Source organism: Cyprinus carpio, chromosome A8 (assembly GCF_018340385.1).
Source record: "Cyprinus carpio isolate SPL01 chromosome A8, ASM1834038v1, whole genome shotgun sequence".
NCBI classification, from domain to species: domain Eukaryota; kingdom Metazoa; phylum Chordata; class Actinopteri; order Cypriniformes; family Cyprinidae; genus Cyprinus; species Cyprinus carpio.
Genome location: NC_056579.1, coordinates 21,330,650 through 21,343,362, shown reverse-complemented (window position 1 = coordinate 21,343,362; position 12,713 = coordinate 21,330,650). Strand labels below are relative to the sequence as shown.

At 33.7% G+C, this 12,713-nt stretch overlaps 1 protein-coding gene across 1 annotated transcript; it reads left to right on the top strand.

Moving 5' to 3' along the window:
- Positions 1-10,711: 10,711 nt before the first annotated feature.
- LOC109112064 (homeobox protein Nkx-2.5-like) lies at positions 10,712-12,713 on the top strand. Its single transcript, XM_042762782.1, has 2 exons — positions 10,712-11,264; positions 11,990-12,713. The coding sequence occupies exons 1-2, from the start codon at positions 10,955-10,957 to the stop codon at positions 12,505-12,507; spliced, it is 828 nt and encodes a 275-aa protein (XP_042618716.1). The 5' UTR covers positions 10,712-10,954; the 3' UTR covers positions 12,508-12,713.

The window sequence follows — 12,713 nt, the reverse complement described above, 5'->3', positions numbered from 1 at the left end:
TCAGCTTTTGCTGGCTGTTTTGAATGTTTTATTTTAATAACATTGATTGTGTGTGATAAATAATTCTGATACTGTGTTGGGTTGCCACTTTAGCTTTATGTCCAATAAAAAGTCCCAGACTTGAAGCAGTTGAGAATCAGTGTCATATTGTATTTTCTCATTAACAGTACCCAGAAAACAAATATTCTTTATTTTCCCAAGCAGAACACATCTGGATTTCAAGCCAGTGTTAGAAATGTGCCAAGCACTCAAGAGAAAACTAACTGCATTAGCTAGTACATAGCAGACATTCATACCACACTCATGGACTAGCAATGGCTCATCTAAGAGGCCTTGCACACACACACACTTTGACTGACTTCTGTGCCACTTATGTGCTGCTTTTAGAGTGAAGTGAAGATCAATGAAGCCAGAGAGTTTCGGTGAGATATGGAGGCTCGCGGCGATTGAAGTGAAGTGTTGACAGGGGGTCTGTGCACTCAAGAGTGCATTCACAAGGCCACTCAAGACCATTTATTGAAGAAAAAAAAAACTGCAAAACAGGGGTCATTCAGAATTGTCATGCATTGACCTAAAAGCCATGAGCACTTTAATATACAGTATGATTTGTCATGTTTAAATGTGATTGGTAATTCAGTATTCAGTTACTTGCCAGGCAGTTTTCTATGTGATTCTCACATTTATACTGAATATGAATCTGAAATTTTCTACATATCTGAATCTGACATTTCTTATATATGTAAATCTTGCATTTTCTATCTAAATCTGACATTTTCTGTACACGTGAATTATATTTTCTATATACTGTATGTGAATCTGACAATTCCTATAGGCTATACCTGAATCTGACAATTTGTATATAAGGGAATATACTGTAATGTGAATCAATTTCTATATATCTGAATCTGACAGTCGTTATATATACTGTATGTGTGTGTGTGTGTGTGTGTGTGTGTGTGTGTGTGTGTGTGTGTGTGTGTGTGTGTGTGTGTGTGTGTGTGAATACACACCAACTCATGGGGACTTATGTCACCGTGGGGACCTAAATTGACGTCACCATGGGTACAGAAGCTTATAAATCATACAGAATTAGTTATGTCATTTTCTATATACTGTACATATATATATATATATATATATATATATATATATATATATATATATATATACAAAATCTGACATTTTCTATGTACTGTACATGAATCTGATACTTTCTATTTATCTGAATCTAACATTTTCTCTATATATAAAGCAGACATTTTTATAAATCAGTCCCTCTGTAATCAAAAAAACAAAACAAAATTGTTCTTAATTATAAAAGAGGCCAGACCAGAGTTTGAACAGAATGTACTTTCTTTTCAAATTAATTATAATAATGGAGTAACAGCCAGCACCCTGTAACACTAAAACATCAATTTGTTTATCACATTCTTACCTCTATATTAATGTAACAGAAGGCTAATGCAATAAAAAAAAGGCACTGTATGTGTGAATTTTTTACATCAAAATTTCTACATCATCTCACATGTGCCATGTAGCTCAGGGGAAGTGTGTTGCTCTAAGGCTAGAACTGGCAAAAGCACAAGCAGTGATTTATAAAGAGGAAGAATGCAGAGAGGGATTCAGTCCAGGGTGCAGTCACAGTTCCTAATTGGACCATCATTGCCATATCACCATTTGTGGCTAAACTGTCTAAACAAAAGCTCTTGGTCCTCAGCTTCCCAAATCTAAAGTGACAGCTCCTGTAGTTTTACATATTGGAGAGGCCATGTGAAGCTCTCTCCAGTTACTGAACCCAACCCCAAAAACAACATACACACACAAGCTGTGATCTGTGTCCACACTGGTGTGTCTTCACAAACAATTTAACACCGGAAAAATAGCAAGTACATTATTTCTGTTCTTGGGACTGTAAAATTATGTAACATACTCTTTCCAGAAGTACAGAGCGAAAGCCAAGAATACTAAGAAAAGTTCATAGTCTCCAAGAAGAATGTCTGTATTCACAGGTGCAGAAGTGCCTGTAATGGGACAATGCCTTCCCATTTGAGGAATACTGGAAAGCTGAACAGCTTACTTCGAGAGGTCAGTGTCTGCACTTATGTTGCAAATGCGTATATGTATATATATATATATATATATATATATATATATATATATATATATATATATATATATATATTTATATTTATTAAATTGTAAAATAAATTCACTTCAAATAAATAAAATCTGTTGCTCTTTTATAGCTAATGAGATTTAAAGGGACAACCACGATCAAAAAGTGAAAAACAACAATTTATTCATTCACCCTTGTGTCATTCCGAATAGAAATTAATTTTATTTGTTCTATTGACCATAAGAGAAAATAGAGAGAAAATGTCAAAATGCTTTTTTCATCCCTAAAATAATCCAACCATTGTTGGTTGGACAAAAAAAAAAAAAAATATATATATATATATATATATATATATATATATATATATATATATATATATATATATATATATATGTAGCATATGACAAAAAGTTCCACTATTCATTCATTCACCCTCATGTCATTACAAAACTTAATGTTTTTTTATTTATTCTGTTGACAACAAAAGAAAAAAAATTATTTATTATTTATTTTAAAAAAAATTATTCATAAATTTATTTGTTTGTTTCTTTGTTAAAAAATACCAAAAGTCATATGGGTATGAAACAACTTTATTTGTCTATTTATTTATTTATTCGATTAACAAGCCCTTTAATGTACTCCTCAGTTATGTGTCATAAAATTATTGGCCCATTTCTTAAATATTTATCCTAAAATTCCTCATAAAAATAGACACAAATAAGGTAATTGTTGACATACAGTAACAGTTTAAGCAACATCATTGACAGCATCATCATGGGTTCTATCATTCTTATTGCGGTTATACTCAATCCTCTCTTTTTACACCTTCTGACAACCAGGATTTATCAGAAATCACTGTATGCATGGTAAATCTCTGCCTGGATGAACAGCAATCAACCAAATTTACAAAAAAAAAAAAAAAAAAAAAACACTTCTTTATTCTAGCCAAGAACTACCCTTGCCAAGACCTTGTCATTTCAATAGACAACTCAACCATCTCACCCACACAGAAAGCCAAAAACCTTGGTGTCACACTGGACAACAAGCTGTCACTTACTAACCTCAGTCAAGATACACCCGTTCCTCCTGAAGAACAGAGCAACCTTATGTTGACATGTTTTTTGTTTTTTTGCTGGGTTGTGTTGTATCGCATTAGTAGCACAGCTCTGTAATTGTACTCTTGATATGAACATCTTTCTAAATAGCTTAGTATAGTTCACCTAAAAATGGAAATGCTCTCACCATTTACTTACCCTCATCACAGAAGAAAGAAAGGTATATAGGTTTAGACTAACATGGGGATGAGTATGATGACAGAATTTTCATTTTTGAGTAAATGAAATTATTTGGTATTATTAATTATTATAAACAATTTTTGGTTCCTCGACGAACCTTTCAGTGATCAGTTCTTCAAAGAACCAGCATTTTAATAATCTTAAGAACCTTTTTTCATTATAAAGAACCTTTTGTGGAATGGAAAGGATCTATGGATGTTAAAGGTTCTTTGACAAACCATCAATACCAGTAAGGAACTTTTATTTGTAATGTATCCTTTTAAATGTAAATGAATAAATGAATGCAGATGGCATACTGCATGTCAAATCATTTGTTCTTAGAAGAATTTGATGAGAAATGTTTTAGTTCAGATTGAAATGACTTTCAGTTACAGACTTTGGTGTCTTAGCAAGTCTGATCAGAGTCTGAGACATTGTTGAGATCTCTTCTGAAACCAAAGAGGAGACAAGAGATTACTGGGCTCAGTCTCTTATCAGAATAATCTGAGAACCGGGAGACGTAAGCAAAACTCTCGATTTTCTCCCCATTTAATCCTATTGCTGTTTTAGAAGAAACAGTTGAGGTAATGAAGAGTGTCATACCTTTTCAAACTGAATGAAGGGAACCTTTAATTCACCCAAAATTGCAAATTCAGTCTTCATTTAGTCACCATCATGTAGTTCCAAACCTGTATGACTTTCTTTCTTCTGTGATGAGATAAGTGTAGCAACAGCATGATTAACAGTTGGTCTGCACACATATATTGTAATGGAAATGATGGAGGCAGCTCAGCAGCAATGAAGAGTCAGCCGCAGAGGAGACAGACAAGAACCGTAATGAGAGATAATGTTTTGTTATCTGTTAAATCACTGGCATCTCCCTGAAACTGGAGAGAGGATTTCTCAAGCATTCTCCTTATCTTCTCAATTGCCTTTTTCGACACTTTCTGTAACTCTGACAAGCATCTCGGTTTGGCCTGAACTCATGACAGCGCAGCACTTAATCTATGCTTGTGGCACTTACAGCACTAAATTAGACCACTACAACACCAGTAAGCAAAATGGCACTGGGTGTTTATATACTGCATAAACAATGGAAATGTGTTCAGTATAAGTTAGGAAGTTTTATTGACAGAAAACTTTTATTTACTGAAAACTTAAACACAAAACACTACAAAGTGCTAAACAATTGTAGAAGAATCCTTCAAAATATTTAGTGTATGATGATCTTTTAGTAGTTTTTAAACTAGAAAATTGCTCAGTACAAGTTAAGGACAATCAACAGCACACACACATCTGTGACATTGTGGGAATAAAAGAAAATCTCTTATTGAATATCCTGTTTCACTCAAACATACACAAAGAGTCTTTTATGCATGTATTTGATAAAAAATACAGTAAAACAGTAATATTGTGAAATATAATTTTTCACATTACTGCTCATTTGCTATATAACAGGCAAAATATTTTAAAGAAGACTCATACACGTCTTTACCAATGTAAGTGTATTTTCTTCTAGCAGGGGTGACAAACTCAGTTCCTGGAGGGCCGGAGCCCTGCAGAGTTTTGTTTCAACCGTGCTCCAACACACACACACCATGCAGTTTTCAAATTAGCCTGAAGGACTTGATTAGTTGGATCAGGTGTGTTTAATTGAGGTTGACTCTAAACTCTGCAGGGCTCCAGTTTGACAACCCTGCTCTAGAGCTTCTTAAAGTGTTAGAGCATCTTGATCCTCTTCCTTTCTCTCCAGCAGGCGGCAGTGTTCACTAGGTTTTATAAAGGATTGTAGAATTGAGAATTGAATGTAATCACGTGAGACTAGAGATGTTACACCTGTCATTTGTATCTCTAGGACAGTAAAGCCTTAACTTGATCAATGTATTTTTAAACTCTTAAAAATACCCACAGTGTACAATATCATTTATGTAAAAGTATCCCTAAGAAATATTGTAAAATTAAATGGTATGTATATTTTCCACAGCTACAGTAGCCTATATGTGACAAGACAAGATGGTAAAGGAAAAAAAAAGATCCTACTTATTCAGAGCGCTTCTTGAATTGTTATAATAAGACTTCTTTTATATTTGTAGTAGTGAATGCTACTTGTTTAAGACGCTTGTTTTGAATTGTTAAAAAAAAATAAAAAAAAAATCAATTGTTATAATAAGACTTACAGGGACATCTAGTGGCTATAATTACAATATGATAGCAATATGGATTCCTACTGATTTTCCATTAAAAAATTGGCTATAATTACAATATGATAGCAATATGGATTCCTACTGATTTTCCATTAAAAAATAAATAAATAAATAAATAAATAAATAAATAAATAAATAAATAAATAATAATAATAATAATTGGCATATGAACGATATAGAATTTTCCTTTTATCCAAGGAAACCAAATTCAGTCCTGCTAGTGTCTTCTGGCAATAGTTTATGTTATTAGAACCCAAATATCAAAATTCTACGCTGACTCCAGCTAACACAATATGTTCTTCTAATAACAATAAGCTAAAGTGAAAATGTTGTTTCTGAATGTTCTCAGTATGTTCAAAACGTCCAGTTTTTTAAATGTTTTACAATTTTTTTCTTGGATATTAGAATATTAAAGAAACATTCCATTTCACAAATTTTCTAACATTATGGGAACGTTACTTTTGATTGTTCTCTGAACATTTAAAAAAAACTTAAACGTTTCAGAAAAAAAAGAAAAAGAAAACACGTTCCATGAACAATGTATGAATAACATTATTAAATACCACATGACTTTGAACAAGCATTATATAAACATTACTGGAAAAACATTTGTTCATAACCATGAGAGAACCTTGAACATTCTGAGAATCTTCCCTGTTAAATGTGGAGATCATATACTAGTTCACCCAAAAAATTTAATTCTGATATCATTTACTCACCCTCATGTTCCTCCAAACCTTTGTGACTCACTTCTGTGAAAGTGTTTTTTTATCCATATAAGTCACCAAAACTATAAAACATTAAGATGAGTAAATGATGACAGAATATTCATTTATGGTTAAACTATACATTTAATAGAGTTGATTGAAATCGCCAAGCATACTGTATACAATAAAATAGCAGCAATATACACATAGCCTATGAAATTCACAAATTATGAAGGCCAATTTAATACAATAAAGAACACTCAAATTATTATTTAAAATTATTCTCTCTTCAGTCAGAAAAACAACCATACTGTTTACATTCACATTTCAGGAATTTAGTAGTGCTTTAGTTTTCCTTGATTGTTGCAGTAGTAAGAACAGGAATAAAATATAAGCCACAAGTAGGCTACAACACAAGTAACTATAGGCTATATATATTTATTTATATAGCCACTAATTGCTCAGTTGTAACAAACACTTACAGTTTCCGTGTCCTGTGTAAACCCTCTTCATCCAGGACTCTCCTCATAAGAGCTGTCAATCAAAATACACTTCTCGGGGAGTCCGTCACTGTATGAGGTTACAGGTTTCAACGGTGCACACCTACTCAATCTCGAGTAACGTTTTGATGGAGTTCTCCGGTGACTAACTGTTTAAAGAAAAGGCTCGAAGGCGAGTGTCTCCTTTCAGTAGCCATCAGCGCTCTTCTTTACAGTATGATTAATTACGGTTATTACTTAACTACCGTCTTACGTTACATTGCCGTCATTGGCAGCGAGATGGAGCCCATAAGCTTCGCTCAGAGGCCAAAGCATTCGTTGAGTTTTATGAATGCTGGGGCCCCAGATTTGCGGAATTCGTGAACACTCTGCCTTCCCAGGACACAGATGCGCAATTACAGCTATCATTACCTCATCAGCGAGTGACAGGATCAGAGCTCCTGGTCCTACTGCTTACACCAAGGAAATACACAGACAAAAGCGTAACAATGCGATATTTTTCTTTTTTTTTTCACTTTTTTCTAAAGGCCTTGACTTAAATATTCTAAAATAGTAAGTATTTTTATTTAAAATAAAATATTGAAAATAACTGAATACATACAATTAAAATGAATAAAGAGGAAGTATTAAATTGTGTTCATCTTATTTTAGTATACAAACTACAATAAGAATATTAAATTAATGATATATTTAGGGATAATGACAAACCTTGCAGCCAACAAGAAAAACAGTCAACAAGCTCAGTATCACTGGATAGCCTACATGACGCTGAGTGATTGTATTTGCATATACAGTAGCTGCATACAGTAAAAGTTCACACTGAAGATTTTTTTAGTCATTACATCGGTCATATGTACATTTGAGTTATTTCATATTTGATCACTTTTCAGTTTAAAGTGTGGAAAATAGTAATAGGAAAAATAAGTAAATGTGTTTAAAATGTAGACGTATTTCTCCTATAATACTGACTCAAAATAAACTTGTCACCAGCTATAAATATATATTAGGCGTAATACCTGTATTTTTCCATATTGTCTTATAATTCGGTACACACAAACACACACACACACACACACACACAGACACACACACACATACACACACATATATTATATATATATATATATATATATATATATATATCATATATATATATATAATAAAACGAATAAACGAAAGAGAAATACCTATAGCTAATCACAGCATGTTTTATTTTATTCTGACCAAAGCATACGTGTGTCCCACAAAAATAGACAGGTCTCCAGAATCACAAAAACTATGTACAACATGAAAACATCATTATGAGTAGATACGGACATTGACAAAATGCTTTAAGTGGATAAGTATAAGGAAACTGGTGTTAGTTGTCACACTTTATTTCTGTATTACATTTAGGCTATGCAGAGTTTGTTAGTTGTTTTTTTTTTTTTTTTTTTTTGTTTGTTTGTTTTTTTAATTAAATTTGCTATTATGAAATCATTTTAAGAAAAATAAACATAGCAGCCGTAAAATGGAAAAAACAAAAATGTTTTTTGGGCAACAAAAAATTACCTGTATAAAATAAAATAAAAAGTATGCCAAACAAGCGTGACAACTTACCCCGACCTGCCAATATATTCAAATATTCCTGCGATTAATCTTCAAGTTATATCTTTCAAATACAATCCTTATTAGTTCACAGTTGTCAATAACGGTTTATTGTGTTCTGTTCTCTTTTTTACCCTACAAATATTAGAAGAACATATTTTAGTTTAGTAGAAAGAATTTTATATATATATATATATATATATATATATATATATATATATATATATATATATATATATATATATATACTAAGAGGGGTATGAAGTCAATTTTTAATTTGGACTCAACCTCTAATACTTAGGATTTATGCTAATATAAATTGAAACTATAATAAATTTATGTTTAATTGCAAATAGCATGCAACTGTCTGAAAACATTACACATAGTATATTCTTTTAAACTATATTATATTCGTAATAGTATACTAAAGTGTACTTTTTGTCACATATGTATGGAGTAAACATCGGCTGCATCGAAAAATTTGAACATAACAAAAAATACTTTGTCTACACTATAACAGGGGAGCCAGTTATTACAGCGACGTGGTGATGAGATTTTCATAATTATATAGGCCTATTTTCTTCAGTTACTTGTGATTACGAACATTTCACTTCATTTATTTATTTTTTTATTTATTAATATTTTTGTGACGAATAAAACTTCTTTATTTTAATGACCTGAGGCGACCGTTCAAATCAATTTAACATAAACCACACATAAGTAAAATAATTCAAATAAAACACGATATGCTCAACTATACGCACAAATATATAGTTTGTATATTGCTGAACTTAAAAGAGAGTCAGTGCTGTGGTTTCTGTCATGAAGACAGGTATGGACGGACAGCTGAAGTGTAATCCGGTGGTCGCGAGGCTCTTCCTGTGCGTCTGAACCTCAGTCAAGCATTGCAGGCTGGCGCCAGAGACTACATCAGGTGTAGGGTTACTGTTTGTTGTGGCCTGTGTACACTAATAGTCCTGTTGGATGTCAGCGTCGGCGTCACCTTTTCGGACATCCACTTTGCGTCACCGAAGCATCAGACCAATTTAACCCTGCTTCACGAGGATGAACGGAGGAAGCCGTAGGTTACCTGCAGACTGCAGCAGCATATACGGAATCTCAACTAATATTAGCTACGATTCTAAAAAGTCACATTCAGAAGCATTGTTGGCGCAATATTAAATAACTGAGTATATAGGATATCTTAAACACACAGCAGATTAATGCGGATATAAATAAGCTGTAATTATTCTTATTATTAGTGACTTATAAACACATTATTACAATTTATTATTGAAAACGAATGAAAATTTCAATGAACACATATTATATACGAATTTAATTAATTTCACTATTTTTAGGGTTTAAAAACTGTGAATTTCCAGTGGGTCTGTTTTGGGATATTTACATTTATTCAGAGCTGATTGGTTGCAACTTGCATTGAATGTTGTGAATATATTTGAAATGTTTCCAGTCATATCACGACAATTAAATTTCATAACAGGTCTATTAGTAAAGTTCAGTTTCTAAAAGAAGGTCTTTCGTAAAACATTAGAAAAATATGAGGGCTATTGTTAAATGCAATTGTTACGTTAAATAATTATTTCTACCTGATCTTACCCTTAGGTTTGCTGTGTAACCAAATATATTTAGGTTGATTCTGTAATGTTAAATAACTAATCGATTTAGATGTTCCCACATGAAGCACATTTTCATTTTTTTTTTTTCAGTGTATGTAGCGCAGTAACATCGAGTTAACACTCTTACATCAATGGCTAACAATAACAACTATACAATCCAAAAGTAATGTTGTTTCAGATCTTATGGTCGAGTTAAGACAAGCCAAACCATCTGAATGCTTTAATATTCCAGATGAACTCACAAACTTGCACGACGCCTCAACGTTCTCCATTTTCACCTGAAATATTTATTTCCACTTGAAACAGCTCTTAATATTTTATAGTATATTATATATATATATATATATATATATATATATATATATATATATATATATTATATATATATATATATATATTAATATTAAAAGCTGTTCGTGTTATAACCTGAAGTAGCTTACCTTGTTTTGATTAGGCCTATACGTGACAAAATAGTGTGCGCTTATAGGCTACACACATTCAAAACTGATCATCAAACCACTCAACTTTAAACTGCATAGTGAATGGCAGTCACAACGATCCTGATTTGGAGACTTTTCTGAAACAGCCTAACACTGTTGTGAGCCTGGACAGGTGATGATGGGAGGCACAGAGTGGGAGGAGTCAATCTGAGATAAGGACGCTGTCTATTAGATAAGAGCGCTTCTCTCCGCACCTTCACCAGCGTCTAATAACAGCGGAAAGAGGAAGATAGAGGCGACTCTTCATCTAGTGTTGCTTCCACGAGGAGATACACACATATAGTCAAACAGCTCAAAAGGAGAACTTACTACAGTTTACATTTGTGGGAACTTCACGAAGTCAACTGATGTTGCTTTGAATTTGACAAGGTGAAACGAAGAACCGTTCTTCCACCTTTATTCAAGCACGCACGCAAATCTGTCGCGATGCTTCCGAGTCCTGTAACCTCTACTCCCTTTTCGGTAAAGGACATCCTCAAACTGGAGCAGCAACATGCTCTGAACCCCAGTGGATTCATGGGTGCTGAACAGGACACTGTCCCGCTGCAGTCGCTCCAGCTTCAGTGCATGCAGAGCACACTGAGCAGGAGCCTGGATCTCCTCTACAGCCCCGAGAAACACAGCGTGATCGCCGGGGAACAGCTGAAATGCGCCCTCAATTCAGACGACTTTGACATCGTCAGAAGCTCCTGCGGATCTCAAACGGAGGAGGAAATGGATCCAAACGAAGAAACAAGTAGGATGTTTACAGTTAATACTGCTGTTCAATCATTGCAATGTCAAGGGTTTATTTTTAAATCCTTTGCATTAAACAATCCAAGTGTTTTTTGTTACAACCAAAACAGTTTTTACAGTCTGATACTGTACCAGAATATTTTCGAGTTCCACAGCGAACTTTTTATTCTAGGCATTTTTTTAATCATTAATATGTAGCGTAAAGAACCAAGAAATCAATACACTGATCTGAGAAACATCTATTCTCTCTCTCTCTCCTCTAAAGATTAGAAACAACTATCCATCAGTGGTTCTTGATATGAGGGGTGTTCACTGCCAATAAATATAATACAATATCATGTTATCATTGGCTCTAAGCCCAAATTAGTTCTATATTATGTAATATAACAAACACAAATTGTGCTGTCATCATGTCATTGTGCATGCACGTGTTTTTTGCATGTGGCGACTGTGTAATATATATATAGATTAAGTTGTCTGATATATTCTAAAACAACAAAAGCGATATTAGACAATTAATTAGATAGTAGCCTAGTAGTAGTAGTAGTAGTAGTAGTAGTAGTAGTAGTAGATGTCATTGTAGTTGTGTTAGTACTATTAACAACCAAAACAATATAATTATTATTATTATTTTTGTATATAGTAATCCCCTTCGTTCAATGCAATTCAGTTTATACCGCATTTATAAGCATGCATTTTATGCATATTGTATTTTTTTCCAAATAGGCATGTGTCCATTTGACGATTCCAGTTATAATGCTAGAAAAGATGAAACACCGGGAGAAAAACCAAAGCAGAGGCTGCGCAGGAAACCCCGAGTGCTCTTCTCTCAGACTCAAGTGTTTGAGCTGGAAAGACGCTTCAAGCAGCAAAGATACCTTTCAGCACCCGAGCGAGACCACCTGGCTCATGTTCTGAAGCTCACCTCAACACAGGTCAAAATATGGTTCCAGAACCGGAGGTACAAGTGTAAGAGACAGCGCCAGGATAAAAGTCTGGAACTGGCCGGCCCGCGGAGGGTGGCGGTGCCCGTGCTGGTGCGAGATGGCAAACCATGTCATGCAGCTCCGTACAACGTCACTGTGTCATATCCCTACAATAACTATTACAACAGCTATGGAAATAACCCATACCACTGTAGCTTCACTTCTGTACCACCGTTTGCCAACACAAGTCAAATACCCAACCACTTCGTGGATATGAATTTGACGACGGGATGTACTGATGGGATCAGGAGTTGGTGAGACCTGCCATCCGTCCTAGAAGAGGAGATTTTGGATTAAGACTATTTAATCGAATGGCACTGCTGAAAAAAAAAAAAAAAAAAAAAAACTTGAGGAAAACATATGTCATATCCTATAAATTGTTGTCTGATTTTATATATATATTTGTTTTTATATCACTGGTTTACACAACAAACAACACCAAATAAAGACTAAATATTTAATAA

Bases quoted from the DNA above. Each gene is read 5' to 3' on its own strand.
- LOC109112064 (XM_042762782.1), top strand. From the start codon at position 10,955: ATGCTTCCGAGTCCTGTAACCTCTACTCCCTTTTCGGTAAAGGACATC. The intron at 11,265-11,989 runs GTAGGATGTTTA...TTTTCCAAATAG, and splicing joins GGATCCAAACGAAGAAACAA to GCATGTGTCCATTTGACGAT.